This window comes from Ananas comosus, linkage group 17 (assembly GCF_001540865.1).
Source record: "Ananas comosus cultivar F153 linkage group 17, ASM154086v1, whole genome shotgun sequence".
NCBI classification, from domain to species: domain Eukaryota; kingdom Viridiplantae; phylum Streptophyta; class Magnoliopsida; order Poales; family Bromeliaceae; genus Ananas; species Ananas comosus.
This window is the reverse complement of record NC_033637.1, coordinates 11098042-11117422: the sequence shown is the minus strand read 5'-3', so window position 1 is coordinate 11117422 and position 19381 is coordinate 11098042. Positions and strand designations below refer to the sequence as shown.

Sequence of the window (19381 nt, the reverse complement as noted above, 5' to 3'; positions counted from 1 at the left end):
CATAAAATGTTTGAGCAACACCTGCACAGGATTTGCACACGTCGTCTACGCAATTATCATTTTGATTTTACACAGCACATCTAACTATTTACTGACTATTTAGAACATCTGCAAATATAGTATTGCAACAAAAAAAAAAAAGGTGGGAGGGATACATATTATCAAATGCATAGGTACATACAGAATTCACAAGCCAAAAGACAATAAATAGTTACATAATCCCCTAAACCCCAAACCCTAAACCCCAAACCCTATAGTTTATAAGCCAAAAGCTTTTGTCAACAATTTCGGCAAACAAGCTACAGGATCTGCAGAGGCGCAACAGCATGCTGAGGAGGAAAAAGACCAAAACACTTAATACTTGCGCATGTGCCAATTACCAAAGCTCCACAATGCAAGCGCGGTCGACTGCCAAAACCATCGTTCATGAATTATGCCATTCGAAATTTCTCTGCCAATTATCCTTAAATTAATCTCAGTCACATCTCCTTCTATCGTAATTTGCAAAAACAGTGCCCTTATCTACAATGTTGCATTAGTCGAGATCTGCACCCCATTCTCTACAAGGGTTTTCGAGTAGTTGGCAATCAGTAACAAAAACTGATCACTTCCCAAAGTGCCACCTCTGAGTGTGCAACATGCTCAGTTTTGTTATGTGTACTAATCCAAGTGAAGATGTTGTTTCCCATTTCACATGCAACTTAGATGCGCTTCTATATTGACATCCTTCGTGGTTTGAGAAGTGCCCGCCTTAAGGGACTGTAGCACAGCCTTAGCTGCTAGTTTTTTTGCCGTTTTCTTGTTAGGCCCCGTTCGTGTTGCTGTATAGCTACTCCCATCGGCTTGCACCTCTGCAACTATGGATGCTACACCATTCTGATGTGTCACTCTGTATGACTTCTTGTAGGATTTGCGGGAGCACAGCTCATTCAGTTCTCTAACAGGATGATATTCAATCGTTTCAGGGGTAACTATAGGTTCCAGTAGTAATTTGATACTTGTCCACACAGTTTCTTTGTTACATCCAGAATCAACATAAATAGCTCCAGCAAGTGATTCAATAACATCCCCAAGAACCTGCTTCAATTATAATAAAAAAAACAATAAAACAAAAAAGAAACTAATGCAGTGAAACAGTATTGCAAGGTACCAACCAAGATAGAAGAAATGCAGGTCAAGCACCTAGTTGTTAACAACAACACGACTCAAAAATTCTAGTGATCACTAAAAGCTATAGTTATCAGCTAGGTAGAGACAAAAATGATACCTTGAATTAGCTAATCAATTTTTGCATATTAGCAAATTATACTCCCCCTTCGTTCAGAAACAGAATGCAGACTCTAGGAGTCTGGCATTCAAGATACCCAAAAAGGTATTTACCAAAGCTAGCCAACAATTGATGCTAGAGTTGTGATGGCAATTCACGTGATGGCAATCCAAAAGGAAAAGATGCACAAGAAAACTACCAACCATAAATAAATCAGTACTTATTATGCACAATACAATATAAGGGCAGCAGCAGACAATAAGCAAAAAAAGGCCGTTTTCTTAACCATATCTATTCTACAAAAGCAGAAAATTTCTCATCAGGCTGTCATGTTTTTCATTTCTATGAAGTTTGTTCCTTTTGCCTACACAAAAGAAATTGACATCCTCCTGCTAAAGCTAAATTTACTCCTTGAAAAAGAAGACCAAACCAACCTCAAAATATGACTTGGATACAAATGAGTATGCTTATAGAAAACAGATTGCAGGATATAAATGCATCCATTCTTACCTTAGGAAGGGCAACACCAGATTCCCACCCATACGACGAACCTGAAGAAGGTTGTCCAAAATTTTCGAGGTAGAACGTCATTTGTCTGTGCAATGCCGATGACGCGTGACGAATGTGCTTGTGCAAGCCTGCCTTGACAGCTGCATGTGCATAGCAATCGTTGTTGACAGAAGCGGACCTAAGGTCAGTCAATAGTCCCGGACTTATTCCCGGATATTTATAGAACAAATAAACAGTGGAGAGATGGTCGAGCACTGCATCCCCAAGAAACTCAAGCCGCTGCACAAGTGTGAAGCATGAATACTTATAAGAAGCACGTGACTATTTTGCAAGAACAACTCGCCCAAAAAACAACTCGCCCAAAAAGGACCATTTAAAGCATTGAGTTGCATTCAGTGATTCATTAAGATGATATTACTCATAAACAGAAAAGATAAACATTTAAGAATAAAAGGTATTTGACTGTAGTTCAGGAGGCTGGGTAACTTCTATAGGTCCCTTTACAGAAAAAATAATCCTATTCAAGGTAGAGACTAATAGGGAACTAAGGTTGTGTTATTGCTGTCACTGCAAGAGGGAGGCTGATAATTCTGATAATTAGTTCTTTGAAATGATAAACTTAATCAAACTAGTATTTGAATTGGATGTTGTTAGTTAAACTACAAGCCATATTCATACAAAATATGAGATACTGCATTATGTTTTGCCGCCCACAAGATAAATTTATTTCCTTATTTAGTTTGTGAAAAAGGGAAAAACTTCTCTGAAAGAAATATCAAATGTAACAACCAAAACCAAAATAGCCATTACTGAAATGTAAAAATTACAACATTACAATTCCTAACCACGGAGATTAGAGGAAAGAGAAGGTCAATAGTAAAACCTGGTAGCATCTGGGAATATCTGGCACCTGATATGAACCATGCGTCAATGCTTCAACCAACAGTGAGGGATCGTTGAATTTATAATTTAGCAATCCCTCCAATTGTTTCACATTAATGAGCATCTCAGGATTCGCTAATACTGGCTTTTCAACCACCATTTGCTTGTGAAACTCTATTTCCATTCCTATCGATTTCATAAAAATGAGTGCTGCTGATTCACCAGCAGTACTAAGGTATGCCCCTATAAGTGCCTCAACCGAATCAGCAACTCTCTTACTTTTGATGGACCTCCTTTGCCTAATATATATATATTTGGAATTTGAGGAGGACATTTTGCTTCCATCATTAGAATCATAATGAAAACCAGGAATAACCCACTTCTTCGGATTGAACTCTTCATCACGTATGTAACCCTGCCACCAATATATATATATATATATATATATATATATATCAACAATATGTCATTAACCAAGATTTGCACAGTTGCTTTTGGTGGAGTATTTCAGGCTAATGGGAAAAACTATGAAATACAGACGCATTAAATATATCTGCAAGTTAAGCACTGATAAAAGAGCTAGTCAAAACTCAAAAATAGAAAATTAATGAGAATCCTGGTTTAACCAAATAATAAAGAAAAATTGCAAAATGTGGCGCTCCATTGTGATTTCATATGGATACAGAAATTTAGGCTTGTGCAGTTTGTTACTCTCCAGGTGTCACATATCTTGTTAGCCTCTATGACTAGCTGTTTGTTTTTTGGAACATTTGAATACATAAAAAGTAGGAAGTAGCTAGAAAATTAATGAGAATCATGGTTTAACCAAATAATAAAGAAAAATTGCAAAATGTGGCGGTCCATTGTGATTTCATATGGATACAGAAATTTAGGCTTGTGCAGTTTGTTACCCTCCAGGTGTCACATATCTTGTTAGCCTCAATGACTAGCTGTTTATTTTTTGGAACATTTGAGTACATCAAAAGTAGGAAGTAGCTAGAGAATCTTGTCATATAAAAAATCAACACAGAAGCTATGGAAACAAAAGAAAATAAGCTAAAAAACAACCAAATAAGTAGATGCTTATAGAAGAGAAAGAAGGCAAAACACAACTACTAATGACTATCTACAGCAAATTAAGCTGCTAAGCAAAAGCAGAATATACAATCTTTGAGGTCATACCGGAAGATCATGGGCACATCCTACCCGACAGAGAGCAGCATTGGATATTATTTTGTCCTTCTTAGCGCTGAGAATACCCTCATGATGATGCTGATATTTTTGAAAAAGATAGTGACTTGAGGCATATTTTAAAAAGGAGTCTCCAAGTGCTTCTAATGATTCCAATGAATATTCTTCTCGGCATTTCTTAGTGGTCAATGCTTCCAATAACTGCAATACACGCTAATACTCATAAAACATAGAGAAGCGACATGTTTAAACCAAATTACTACTTGCAAAGGGAGGGAAAAAGAAGAAAAACACTAATGTTGTTTACAAGATGTCTCAAAATGGCATTAACCTAGGTTTAAGATAAAGGTTGCAAAAGCCGCATAGTAAGCATGCACTAGTTGGCAGGTTTCATAGTGGATAGTAGACGTCATAGCAAACACTACAAACCCAAAGCGGGAATTATTAAGAAAATCATAACCTTATCCACATTTTAAGCAGGAATTATTAAGAAAATTATAAGCTTATCAACATTTTAAAGTGTCGTTGCGGCAAACTTGGTAGAACTAATATACCATTTTATATTGCCAAGACTCATTAGTAATAAAATTCAAACTAGAGCCAAAGTACTGAACTATATAATGATACTGATGTTAAAACCCATTCGCTCCACAAGAAGTCGCCTAGTCGGGTGGAACAAGGATCTTGTTCCACGGTCTATAACTACCCAATCGGTTAAGAACGGAATAGAATTTGAGCCTGAGGCAAGTCGACCCGCTCGACGGAATCATCCAGACAGTAGACTTTTAAAGATTCAGGGCCTGAGGAAACTACTAATATCTCACAACGGACCAGGGGCTATATTAGGTCCAATGCCGCTATCTCATCCACGAATACTTTCACCCCAAACCTCTGAATTCCACTATAAAATACAAAGCGTGATAGATGCAGTGTGATTCCGCTATATCAGGCATAGTGGCTGCTATTATAGCACCTTTTAAGAAAATATCATAATAACAGATGTCTTGTTTAACTTAGATACTTCAGAACTTCTGCACCTTATTTCTATTCTAGAAGCAACACTAACATGTAATACAAAGTAAAACAAAAGCTGAACAACAACACAATAAAGCAACTAGAGAACCTAAATGGCCAACCAAGAGTTCGGTGGGAAACAAACAAAGCATTCTTGTTATTTTTACTTTGCAGTCTTCATTTCAGTATAAGACCTATATTGCATGAAATACAACGAAATATAAAATCACCTTGATAGCTGGAATGTTAACATTTTCCACACAGTGGTCCAAAAGGATCTTCTTCAGTCTGGAAGCAAGAAGCATGCACTGAATGCGGTGCATGATTGATGGAGCAAAGGAAAAGGAGCACAAAGTATCAACTGATATGGCAGGCAAGATTACTCTGCAGAGTTCAGGCGGCAATTCAATGTTTACACCACTAGATTCTGAAAAGAAAACACAATAATGTAATAAGATATAAGCTAGAACACAAAAAAACTGTGAAATAAGAATTACATAACAAGTTAATAGTACAAATATATCACACCAGTAGTTATATTAACAGTTAAACACCTTATCCAAAGAGTGTCAAAAATACAAAACTCGCTATTCCTCAAACAAAGCTGAAAAAGCAAGAATGAATGTCTGTAACTACGACTTCACAGCTTCAAAGAATCATTCAGAATGCGATCTGACACCAAGAGGATTTACTCATCCCAACCTTAAGCTCATGCTAAGCACCATCCATTATATGAAGTGGCTTTCGTCTCAAAGCTTACAGTGCACTCGCCTTTTTTAAACAACTCACTGCTCAATGATTCCCAATCACCTTAAATCATGCCATTTTCGGCCTCCTTAGCCTCCTACTTCACTACATGAATCACTCATTATTTTTCAGACCGATAATCCGTGTCTCTACATTATGTTTAGCTATAACATCTAAAACATCTCCTTTTATTTTGTAGTCAAATGGCAGCCATTCCTGCCTTGGGAGAAAGAGCTTCATTTTCTCGCCAAATCTTGTATACCAATTCATCCAACCTCATTGTTCCTATCACCAGTATTCACTTTATTCACACTTTTCTTAATAGGCCGGATAACCGCCATCGAAGAGCTCAGTGGCAAAAGATATAATTACCTGTCTGCTATGACTCTAGATAGCAAGATACTGAATCAATCAAGCCTTAACCTTATGTACAAGATTTGGGTCCTTAATTAATTATTGTTTATTAACTTCTCCGGTGAAAACCTTGGTTGTTACACTTCTATACCGTAACTCCACATGAACAAGCTAACAACATTGCCAAAGACTCAAACCCAAGTTACTGTTACTACCTAGCTCAATCCAATATACCAAATCACTTCCAAGGTATCTCCCAGTGCGAAACTAGTGATGTATGAAGAACATTTAGTTGGAAGTTTACAATGAGAATATAGAAGTGGCCACAGTGCAAAACCACTCATTCATGGAGACACTAAAGAATATTATGAAAAGCTTTAACTAATTGAATTTACCTATAAAAGTAAAACCTACCCTGTAAACAAGAAGTTATGTACTACCGTTAAATGCCTAGGCATTATAGTTGGGTTTGAGACATTCACGTTCAAGGATGTATATTGCAATCAAATCTTTACTATCAAGATAATGAAAAACAGCTAACCTTTTTCCTTTCGGAAAGGCCGCCTAAGGTGGAAATTCTGCACTTTTAACAGTTGTCTACCGGCAAGAAGAGGTTCCCAGTCACAAATCAAGTCTAGATGATGCCTATATGTTACATAAAAATATCAAACAGGGAAGGTGTAAGTCAGCTATTCTTATAGCCATACAACATAGTCACCAAAACAAAAATTAGTTTGGCATAAAAGTACGATATTTGATTACCTAGTTTTGTAGTAATTTTTGTAGGTAAGAACATCTCCACATTTCAACTTTAAGTGTGAATTCGCATTCAAGTCATTAAGGATTCCGGTGACACAATAAAAATGGTGATTGTGAGGTGTGTAAACCAGAGAGTTTTGAAGCTGGCAACTGCACATATGACCATCTATTGTTTGTACGAAACGAGCAACTCCAATGCGACAACAGCAGGACATGGTATCCTGAGATCCAACAGTACCTGCAGAAAAGACTGCTGACTTGATGCAAGGCCAATCAACTTTCCCTGCAATCAAAGGTAGGAGTAGATACACAACTTCTGTAGAAGGTAGTTCTTTGGGCAGACAATCTGATATATTGTTGAGTTTGGCAACATCGTGGTGAATAAGCACACTAAGGACAGTGGTCTGAAACCTTTTCGCCATAGTAACCTGGACAACAAGCAACAAAAGGAAATAAATAAATAAAGGGAAGGAACAACCCAGTAAATGTTTATTTGGACAACATAAAAGTAGGTATTCTCACATTTGAGTGAAGAGATAACCAATAAATTACCTGCTCACGACTAAGATGGATAACTCCTATGTACTTCAAATTTACAGTCAAGGAATCCCTTATACCCTCCAAGTTAAATGACGTATTCACAAAATCGGATCCCAAATCAGATTTTACGACTAGGATCATGTCACGGAAAGCAGCATCAACGCAAGAAGATTGGTCAAACATAATCTTGTAGCAATGGTACAACCCAAGACCCAAAAACGCAAACCATGAATCAATCAGCTCTCCCGGGAAATAATCAGGTTGATCATCTCTATATGATTCAATAGCTGCACAAGAGATAAAGAGCCTAAGTTTCAAGAGAAACTAAAAATCACATATTAGTATGTGTAAGGAAACTAGCCTTAAGTAAATGAAGGACAGTGCGCATCTTATAAGGAGAGTAACACAGTAACTGTCTTACAGACAAAAAGTTAAAAACAAACGGGGAGCAGCCAGTTTAACATCTATCTAAATTCATATGTAAAAGGCAAAGGAGGTTAAATACCAGTATCTTGATCACCATCGTCCGATTGAACAACACATTCTGGTAAGAGGTAATCAGTCAAAGCACCTATTTCGTGCAGTTTCTTGCAGGCCTCAAGACATACAATCTGCTTCAGTAGGTTTCTTTCACCCTCTGCATGAATAGTTTCTATTGGACAGCCCTTTGGAAGATACAAGGTACAGACACCAGACTCTTCAATAACAAACCTCGGGGAAGGTTTAAAATATCTAGTAACAGAAAAGAAAGATAGTCCTGGTAAGAAAAATGGTTATCTACCAAAAAAGTAACATAATGAAGGGAAATGAAATAATACAGGAAAATTGGAAAAGCATACCCATCTGAGGGGAGCTTAGCGCAGTAAAAGTATATCAAAGCCACACTGGAACTCAAAGTCACAATCGCTCCAGTAGTCTTAACACGATAATATTCTTCTTTAAACATAGGAGTATCCAAAGGTTTGCACCGAGTGGCTGCCAATTTTAGAGATTCCTCTCTCATTATATCCCCACTCTTAAGGAAGCTCGCCAGCTTGGAAAGGTTAGCTGAGTCAGCACTGAAAAGAAAACATTAAAACATTAAAGTGGAACAAGCAGAGAAAATTTCTTTCATCACCTTATGGGTGGTAAATTCCACACCGTCTTTAGCAAGAAAAAAAAACAGAGTTTTGGCATAAGATACCAATAAAGGAAGCTAACATGAATGAGTTTGTTAACATTATGAAGTGGCCTACCCATAAAATCCTGTCTTTTCTTGTTTTAGATATGACTACTGAAATCACACATCATGGATTTAAGTGCCGTGGCACAGGGTCGTACCGGAAACTTGCCGCCACGGTACGGCACTGTGTGTACCGGGCCGTGCTAATGCATACCGGTCACAAAAAAATACTTGTGTGCCGACACATAATGGCATGAAATATTTATTTTCTTTAACAACAAAATATTCTAACAGTTTATTATGTATCTTTATCAAATCTTTTGAACTTTATTGAGAAAATTACTTACTTATTTGAAAAATAGGGGGTTTTGAGTTGTGCCATCGGTACGGGGGTTGTATCATGCCAATATCTTGTTGGCACGATAGGCCACGATAGATACGACCTGTGTAGATGGGTATTTAAATCCTTGTCACACATCGCCATCATGTTCCACTATATGCAGTCAGAAGTTGTTCTATCTTGACTGAGTAAAGCATATAATATACTCGCATATTGAAGAATATAATGTTCAATCTGTATAAAAATATGGCATAAATCTAAATTAACACAGATCTACTTAGGTTAGGAAGGTAGATATATATTCAGCCTGCAGTTTGAAGTTGTAAATTAAAATCGAGCACCGAGAGAGAGAGAGAGAGAGAGAGAGAGAGAGAGAGAGAGAGGAATCGGCAAAAATACCGGTCTACTATCAACAGATAATCGGAGTTTCGCATTCTAGCACGACCCCGCGACTGTATAAAACTGCATACTGTTGTTGATGGGTCAAAACGCACTACCAATTTACAACTTGGTACATCCAAACCCTCCTCAAGAACCTGGGTGGCAACAATTATGTTAACCTGCAGAAAAACCAATTACTTGTCAAGCCATGATTACAGAGAAGCACAATAAATGAGCATATCACTAAACAGGAACTAACTTTTGCGCTCCGAAATGCATCAACAATTTTCATCTGTTCATTCCTACTCTGTGATTGCAAACCAGAATTATTCCCAGCTATGTACTGGATACCCCATCCAGATAGTTGACTAATATTGCACAAGAGAGACTGCAAAACAATGGCTGTGATTACTCTTTCGACGAATAAAATGCATCTCAAGTCGTGCACTGTCCTACAAAACAGAATGAGAGAGGAACAGGTAATTAGATGATGTAATGAAATTGTAGATTTGAAAATTACTGATCGTTTAGCAATTAGAATATAATCAATCGGAAATTTGGAAAAACAACAGATCAAAGATCAGAATGATTTCTGTTGGCAAGAATTTTCAACAAATATAGCAGAAATATTAGTGTAGATTAGTGTGGACTGTATTTAACCAAACCAAGTTAAAAACCATCATTTACTTGCTACAGAACACTCCTCTGCAATTGGCCATCGATGCAGTACATGGCAGCATATGTTGTGACATTCGGGAGAAGCCCCTTTGATGCATCAGTACCGACAGTCAATACTTCAGTTTAAGAATGTACGATATGCAGAAACTAATCAACTAATCCAGAAAAAAATGAGGTTTCATAGCGAATATTCTTTACATACTTCTCTGTCATGAGCAACAAAATATTAAGACATCAAACAACGTAAGGGATTTACATAAAATTCAAGTGTGATAAAGTAAAGGATTGTTTCATCTGACTATTTTCAAGCCTACATAGTGGGCTTATCCAGATTCCAGGGTCTTGATGCTAGATATAATTTATACATACATGCACAACCGTGTCAGCCAATTACTGTAACAAACGTCAACTGTAAAAAACCAACTTGACCTGTATGTGGAGTTATCCATAGATCGTGATACAATAATCCCAGGTATTGATTAGATAAAATAACCAAGTGTTAATGCATGGCAAGTCCGTGATTTCACCTGTACTCTATCAGAGATTGGACAAGACAATGAACTTTTGTTGTAATGAGACCAGCTGCAATGTCCGCTTTGAAATCGTCGCCAATGCACCTATCTGAGCAAAAAATGCAAGAGTGAAAAAGCAAGTCAACATTAGGAAACAAAAAAAACATATAGCAAAAATAAGAATCGAACATAAGAAACCAAAGTTTGAGATTAAGTTTAATTTAATGCAACTAAACAGGTCATTATAAAGGTCAGTTTAATCTAGGGCGAAGAGCCAAAAATAAGCTTGATTTCTTGATTTACAATTTACAAATATGAAGTTAGCCTCAGAATATTTCAAACATCACACCGAATGAGGTCTAAGCATGAAATTTTGTCAATGCTCACTCATCTTCTTTCATCTTAGCTTGAACAAAATGTAGACAAACATATCATCATAGACTTAAGCAATCAGGTTGGCAAGGGAAACAACTCAAAGATGAAAAGAATTACAATGCAGTGAAGATTTCTTACTATTACTTATCACCCTGAGATAACCTCTCTTAAAATTGATATTCATTTCATGACAACAGAGAATCATAGACTTCCTGTACAACATACTCTCCTAATGTACAACCCTACAAGTTAATTCTTAGTATAAATTTCTTGCTTCTGTTAATAGAATTGCACCATTTCCATGCTAAAATATGGCAAAACTAGATAACTCACGAATAAAAAGAAAAAGAGAAGGCCACTGTATACCTTTACTCACATACTCTGAGAGCACTTCAAACACTGCTTGACTAAACAATCTTACAGTATTCTCACCGAGTTCATCTTTCTTTTCGCCCCAAAAGAAAAGATAAGTTTCTTTACGTGATAATGATTCAGCCGCCTGTGCAGAAGCTAATAAACTTTAAAAATGTATATCATATCTGTAGCATCCGCTTACTTCTACTTATGGCATATCCCATACCTTAGCTGCTAACCATAAACCCAAATGACTCAGACAGTATATAAATGTGGCATGTAACCTTGAGATCCTCTTTCTTGCACTTTCTTCAGCTGCAGAACTAAGCATTACATCTCCCAGGCCTTGTAAATGCTAAAAGAGGAGATATGGCATTTTTACCCCATAATGTTTCGACAAAATTATGCTAATAAGATCTTAAAACAAGAATGATAATAATATAGATAACAGATACTGCAAATTTAATATTAAAAATAATAAAAACACTACATAGTTTTTGCATAAGTTCTAATGGATATTCATGTCCTTGAAAATTTAATAGAGTCAACATGGTGATTACTGTGAATTTAATTCATAATTAAAATAAATAGTAGCTCCATTCCATGTCTTGCTCATTATAGTCTATAATAAATAACATGGCGAACAACTTCATGTGCATTAATTGAGCAGTATTTTAAACCACTACAGACAAGTTCATGACAAAATCACCCGAAGTCTGTTTTTCTGAAGTCTTCAACTTGCACAAATAAAAGTAAAAAAAGGGAATGATAAGACTATCTCAAACACTTTTAAGACTTTTTAATGGCAAATCAATTTCTTGTCAACATGAGATTTTGAAAAAACTACTTTCCCAAACAAATAAAAATGCTGCTTCTAATTCCTCATAGATTTTTAAAAATTACCCTATCAAATCAATTCAATTATGCTTCTCGCTTATTTCTTTTGACGCATTAGGGCAAAGCATCTGGCAAATCAGAGCACCTTGACAGATAATTCTTACCATGACTTGTTGGTTCCTCGATCCCTAATAGAAGCTAAATATTACACTACAAATGATGAAGCTTTATCAAGAACATGAACACTGAGGAGCTTTTATATAAGGTAGATTTGCAACAAGAGAGAAGTGCTTCGCATGCCCAGCATAACATACTGACATACAGTCTGTCTTTTCTCTCGTTACGTGCTGATAATTAAAACAACAAATACTCAAAAAAGTATGTACAATCATGAACAGAAATGGATATAAATAGCTTAATATGGGTGCAAGACAAAACAACTTAGAGATCATAAACAATTACCTTGAGCTTCAAATTTTCCAAACGTTTGGTTACACGAATATACAAATCAGATGGAATATCCCAATGCTGGTACAGCTTTATCTTCACGGCAGAAAATGGAATGTATTGAGACAACTCAGATTCACTAGCAACAGTGTACACCTTCACATTAGAAAGGAAGTGTCATAAACGGAGAAATAGAAAAGAAGAGATTACTAGAATGATAAAGCATAAAGCACGAAGGGAGCTTAATCCGGTGATAGAGAGAAATATCCCAAACCCCACGTTGGATTCAGTTATCATCCTGCTAATGTTCGCTGCAAATTGTGGGAATCAGTTCTAGCAGGATCCCATCTATGACAATATTGCAATTCTACCACCACCCAGCAAATTGCTGATTTGCTACTCCAGTATAAACAAATCATTCCCCCAAATTCCAAATAAGGATATTGATACCTCTATTTTAGGAGGATAGTATGCATATTTAACACTATTCCCAACCAAATACTGCATTCGAAGGTCACAAACAATGATGTAGAATCTTAGATGTTAAAAGAAACAAGACAGGGAATACAACAGGAAAGTTCCATTTTATAGTGTCATAAACAATCCATGACATCTCTCTGCAGTTATATATCATCAGTGATACCATAGGCACATCATCTCTCTGAACTTCAACATCATCATAAATTATCCAAGCTTTAAGAAAAAAATTGGATTAACCAGAGCATAACTCAATTCGAGAAGGCTTTCAGGCAAAAGATTTCATTACTGCCCATAAAAGCTAGAGAAGCATCTAGAAGATAGCTTCAAAAACTTGGCCGAGGCAGCATCAGGCAAGAGACAGCTTGCCACTATGTCTAGAGAACTGATTGGCAGATAGAATGATACATGTTAAAACTTTCAACTCAACTCATACAACATTAGAAAATTTCCTGAGACAAATGGAACTATGCTAGCTTTTGACATAGGATTCTGTCTTCATCAAGCATCACCTTGTGCCTGTGACGATTGGCGCCATGTTACACACATATCTAGCTGACACTCTGTCTAAAGAGTGGGGCCAAATATTTCTCCATAATCTTCTAGAAAGGAAGTTCCGAACTACTTTTCAAACTCTTTTGTTGAAACATTCATGCCTTTAGATGATTGAATTGGCCATGAAACTGAAGAGTCAATTCAATAAAAAAAAATTATATTTGCCAATTTGTAACCCTCGATATTCAGTAAACCCAACTAAATTTTGGAATATTGATAATTTCGTGACAAATAGTTGGTGATCAGTGATATACTATACAACTTATTTATAACTGTTAGTTTTGAACAAAAGGATGAGTTACTCTAACCATGCAAATCTATCACAGCATCTTATTCATAAGCATAACTTCAAAAGTCAAGAAGAGCTCCAAGAAGTATACAATGTTAATTTATTCTAATTGACCTTTGAATCCATAAGCGTCTCAAGTTCAAAAATCTGCTTGCTGTAGACAACCCCAGAATCTGACCCTACACGAAAGAATAACAAAGAAGAAAATTAAACTTACTATTAGTAAAATATTCATAGATAATAATAAATGCAAATGACAGCAAAACCAGAACTCAAAATCAACTTCCAGTGGGTAAGAAAATAAAGTTCCAAGATAGAGAAAATCCAGGCTAGACAGCGAAGGACTACCTTTTGAATTAATGGGAGATGCAGTCATACCAAATATTCTAGGAAGATCTACTGGCGTTGAGTTCAGATGTCGATGATAAAACTCCTGCCAGCACAACAATGTTGAAGATCGCACCATAAGAATGATGATGGGAGAGAAAGACATGACAGATATCAGGATAATAATATCTAAATACAAGAATCCTCGAAACAAAAGTTCGAAGTGATCATGCATCAGCAAACAACAGAAATTTTCACAATCCTCATAATCCAAGCAAAAAGACAAAATAAATCTCAAGTATGTCTTTTTTTTCTTCATGGGCAACTCTAGTTCCCTTAATCACATAAAACGAAAAAGCTCCTATGTTATTAGAGATTTATCTTTAAACATTTTCAAAAACTTATATAAATGTTACTTTTCTCTTATTCAACAGAAAAAAAAAAAAGCCTCTTTAGGGTAGAGTTACAAACACGTGAAATCACATTAACCTAGATCGATCAATAGGAATGCATTAAACTGTTCAACACGAACACTTTTTGCCAATCAGGTTGAATGTATAATCCATTTGAGTTAATTAACCCCAATATAGTTGAACACCATGAATCATAGAAGATGGTGATGCCAAGTGTTCGTAGAAAGAAGTATTACAAAAGAGAAGGAATTAACTTTGCATGCTAAGGTATCCATCTGAGGGCATTACATATTTGTGAGACCAAGGATTCAAGTGCCTATCGGCACAGGTCGTATCTACCCTGCCGTATCATGCCTGCAAGATAGCGGCACGATACAGCCCCCGTGCCAATGGCACAATTCAAAACCCTCTATTCTTTAAATTAATAAGTAATTTTTTCAATAAAGTTCAAAATATTTGATAAAGATATATAATATACAGTTAGAATATTTTGTTGCTAAAAAAAATAACTATTTCATGCCATTATGTGTCGGGACATATATAATTTTTGTGGCTGATACATATCGGCACAGCTCGGTACACAGCATGCCATACCATGCCAGCAAGTTTCCGGCATGACCCCATGCCACGGTACTTAAAACATTGTGCGAGACCTTCTTGTATTCCATGATGATGGTTAGACACTATCAATATTCCATACATGGCATAGAATGGAGTTTCAGGAATATTTAAATGCCTATAAAACAACAACATGAAAAATAATCATCTTACTGTCAATATGCAAGCATAAGGGCTTCTTCCTTTTGCTCGATGGCATTCATCAAATATTAATAGCTTTATATCATCTAGCTTAAAAAAGCTATGGCGCAGATTATCCAGCAATATCTGAGGAGTCATAACAAAAACCTGTACATACATTGGCTTAAACTTCAGTTGAGTCAACTAAAAACAAGCATCAACTTTGTGAGGACTTCAACATTCACAAAAAAGTCAGAAACATGATTTTCTTCTAAATGTGAAATCAGCAACTAAGAGAAAGACACTCAACAAATTATTGCTAATCCCACAGAACCCATGTAACTTTTGAGTAAATACCAAATAGTTACCTGTGTTTGAACTCAAATACAAAGAAAAATTGGCCTTACAATCATATTGTAATCCATTCAAGTACGAAATTAGGTATACATTATAGGAAGAAAAAACACCACCTACTGACTCTGCAATATATTTAAGTGCAAATCATGATAGGCACTTTAACTTAATCCACAGAAACAGCCTAATTTTAGGAGAAAGCCAGAAATGATTAACTGACCAAACTATGCTTTAATGGATCAAACTATACTTTTGGGAAGAACAAAAATGAGAAATAAATATTAATTGACAGGAAGGCACTTGTACAGCATATCCCTAGTTTCAGAGAAGGATGAAAGTATAGCACTTTTGCTACGCATTGTAAGTGTGGATCATGGAAAACTACTGTTCAGATGAATGGAAGAAATGAAGAGAAAACAAGTATCTCCCTTTCTCTCCACCATTAGGAAAGGTTATTTTCTCTCTGTTTCTTTCCATATCTCTTTTTAATCTTCTTTTCTTTTCTAAGTTTCCAATCCAAATGAGAGAAAATTATTTTCTCCCCAAACTTTCTTTGTGTTCTCTTCTTTTCTCTCCATCCAAACGGAGAGCAAGGGAGAAACCATAAATTGCTACATTTTAGACCACAGCACAGTAAATTGTAAGTAGACTATACCGAGGGGAGCCTTTTGAAATTAAACCTACTATTAGTCAACATAAACAAACAAAAAAAAAAAACAATCAAATGGATCGAGAAACATAAGGGAGAAGCCGGCAACCTCATACTGATCAAGCTTTTCCTTCCATATGGCAGCATTCCAGAAGTCAACCCCCATCTCCCCCCAGAACTTGCCAACCTTCAAGTCCGTGTGCATCTCCACCACCCTTGCTTGCTTCAGAGTTCACAAAATAATACACATATAAACAGATTCTTGATCCCATATCGATGAATAAAGATGAATAAAAAGAAAGGATTTAAGCGCCCATCAATGCAGGCCGTACCCTCCACCATTCTGTACTGTGCTGGCAAGGTATCGGCATAATATCATCATTGATAAAAATTATATTGGAGCAATCTACATATACGAAGGCTAAAGAAAATAAATTGTTCACACTAGAAGGTGTCAACACACAGATATTGTGTCATGGCACAACAAGTATAAGGCACGATTCTGTGCATCAACACTTAAATCCTTGACTTAAGTAAACTTGGCTCTCGTTTGGCATCATTGCTCTTCCTTTATTTCTTTTAAATAGAATTACTATATGAAAGTATAGGAGGGAATGGCAGATTGCATACAATTCTTAGATTCAAAGTGTTTATTTAGCAACAAAAAACAGCAAAAACTTGGAAATGACTTTTTTTGGGGGGGGTATGCTTTCAGAATGTTTTTTCATAAGAGTTATCATCCATCACTTTTGGCCGGGAGCATTGCAAGCTAACCAATGGTAACCAACAGCCAGAACAAGGGCAAAGTCATTCGGCTGGTATATCAAATTATATATAAAATTATTGTTTAAAAAAGCATTAAAATGTACATACGCCCCCCTAAACTTTAACCAGTTTTGAAAATGATCCCCTGAACTTTTTTTACTGAATTTACGCCCCCTCTACTTATTAAATATTTGATTTTAGCCCCCTCTACTTATTAATTTATTGATTTAGCTTCTTCCGTTAGCACTTTTGGAGATTCTGTTAGTTTTAAAATCAGTGCCACATGATTAAGAATTGTTTTAGTCAAAAGGGGGCCACGTGCATCTCTGGTAAGTATTTGACTCTAACAAATTTCGTAAATTACTTACGAAAGGAGTTTGAAATCAATCAATTAGCAAGCAAAAAGAGTGCAAATCAACTAAGGAAAAAATTCAGGGATCAATTTCAAAACAGGTTAAAGTTCACAGAGCATTTATACATTTTAACCTTAAAAGAAAAAAAAAAAGAAAAAAAAAAGAAGAGAAATTCTATCTGGACACCCCAAAAGGGGTGTAGATCTTACACCCTTTCGAAAAAAATTCAAATAGTTTTTAATAGAAAAATTGAAGAATTTAAGTGACCATCAGCGCGGACATATCCAACATGCCGTATCGTGCCAACAAGATATCGGCATACAATCCCATGCCGATGATATAACTCAAAACACTCTATTCTTTAATTTAGTAAGTAATTTTCTCATTAAAATTCAAAAAATTTGATAAAAATACATAATAAATAATTAAAATATTTTATTGCTAAAGAAAATAAATATCTCATGCCATTATGTGTCGGCGCACTTGTATTTTTTTGTGACTGGCATGCATTGGCACGGCTTGGCTGCCGTATCGTGCCAGTAAGTTCTTGACACAATCCCGTATCACCGCATTTAAATCCTTGGTGACAAGTAAAAATTAATGGCTCTTGCATGGAGTGGGTGTGTGATGTACCAGTAGTATTACTAAAAAAAAAAAACACACACAGAAAAAAAAAGTGCAAGCATTGCCAAACAGAGACCTTAATAAAGTGGAAAGTGGGGAGGCGCGGAAGGAAGGGAAGGGAAGGGAAGGGAAGGGAAACCTGGGAGACCAAGACAACGGTGGGGACGAGGAAGATGGCGATGCGGCGGGAGGGCTTGCGGATGGCGTGGGCGTAGGCGCGGAGCAGCATCACGGCGATGAGCGTCTTGCCGGACCCCGTCTCCAGGAACACGATCGTGTTCTGCCGCACCGCCCGCTCCAGCGCCTCCAGCTGGTAGCTGTCAGACAATCCCCAACCCCACCCTCACCCTCAACCTCAACCTCAACATTTTTTTTTTAAAAAAAAAAAAATTACAGAAAAGAGCAGACCGACCGTACTTGGATTTGTAGTAGCAGTAGTAGATAGTGAGTGAAAAGGAGAGATTTAGGGCAGACGGACAGACCTTCTGGCGTACGATTCGGGGTCGGGACGAGGCGACTCCGTCCCCGCCGCCGCTGCTGCTGGTTCTTCTTCTTCTTCCATAAGCTTCATCTTCTTCTGCGGCTCCTCTCCCACTCCGTTTCCTCCTGCCTCCATGATCCTCCCCCCCTCCTCTGCTTCTAAAGCTCGCTCGATCGCTCTCTCTCTCTCTCAGTAGGCTTTTCGCACAATGCGAGGGAGAGAACACGAGCTCGCGTTATATATATATAGAGGAGTAGTACAAACAATAATACCATACACGACTTCACGAGTAAACAAGATCAATGCGAGAATCTTTTTTTTTTTTTCTTTCGAAGTCGTTGGGAAGGGAAAAGGACGCCTTTTTGCGCGGAGGAGGCGATCAGAGACCGCCCCACGAGAAAAGAATCTAACTTTAAATTGTTTAAATTCGCCAATATATTAAAATTACATAAATTAATATTAAATACAAAAATAAATATATATAAAATTTACTTCTAATATTATCGATTTTGATACAACTATCTCACCTTAAAAATTTTGATTTTATTATTTAATTTTTTAGTTTGAATTAGTTAATAATTTTGTAACTTTAATATTTATATATACGCTGTTTATTTTTATAAGTTTAATTAACATATTTTGTACAATTTATGTAACTATAATAAATTATATTGAGAAATTATATAGAATAAAACATTCAATATTAAACTCAAAATTTTTAAAAATAAAAAATCAAATTAAAATGATGTATAATTTAGATTAGTTTTATATATTTTTATCCTAAAAAAATTAAGGAGGACATCAAATCAAGCCAAAGATAGAAATTTAAAAAAAAAAAAATCTCACGGAAAGAACTTTCTCGGTGGACCGGGCTTCCCTCTGCGTCATTCTACTACAGTTCGAGCCGAATTAAAAAAACAAAACAAATACTCTCAAAAGCGAATGTTAGAATCGCGATCGTAGTGTACCTGCGCCTGTGACTTGGAGATGAAGCAACCTCCAAAAC

At 36.4% G+C, this 19381-nt stretch overlaps 1 protein-coding gene across 2 annotated transcripts; it reads right to left on the bottom strand.

Annotated features, from left to right (window-relative positions):
* Nucleotides 130-18750, bottom strand: LOC109723222 (endoribonuclease Dicer homolog 2a). 2 transcript variants are annotated; one of them, XM_020251515.1, is made up of 23 exons: nucleotides 18377-18750; nucleotides 18034-18211; nucleotides 16262-16375; nucleotides 15183-15317; nucleotides 14020-14104; nucleotides 13786-13850; nucleotides 12366-12506; nucleotides 11293-11421; nucleotides 11079-11211; nucleotides 10353-10446; nucleotides 9407-9599; nucleotides 9166-9326; nucleotides 8774-8869; nucleotides 8104-8322; nucleotides 7770-7996; nucleotides 7277-7551; nucleotides 6728-7152; nucleotides 6507-6610; nucleotides 5095-5291; nucleotides 3842-4051; nucleotides 2661-3074; nucleotides 1778-2056; nucleotides 130-1077 (listed from the first exon to the last, which is right to left on the bottom strand). In XM_020251515.1, the coding sequence occupies exons 1-23, from the start codon at nucleotides 18508-18510 to the stop codon at nucleotides 691-693; spliced, it is 4395 nt and encodes a 1464-aa protein (XP_020107104.1). In that variant the 5' UTR covers nucleotides 18511-18750; the 3' UTR covers nucleotides 130-690. The 2 variants fall into 2 exon arrangements, with proteins under 2 accessions (XP_020107104.1, XP_020107105.1); XM_020251516.1 differs by lacking the exon at nucleotides 8774-8869 and having other exon boundaries at nucleotides 18377-18749.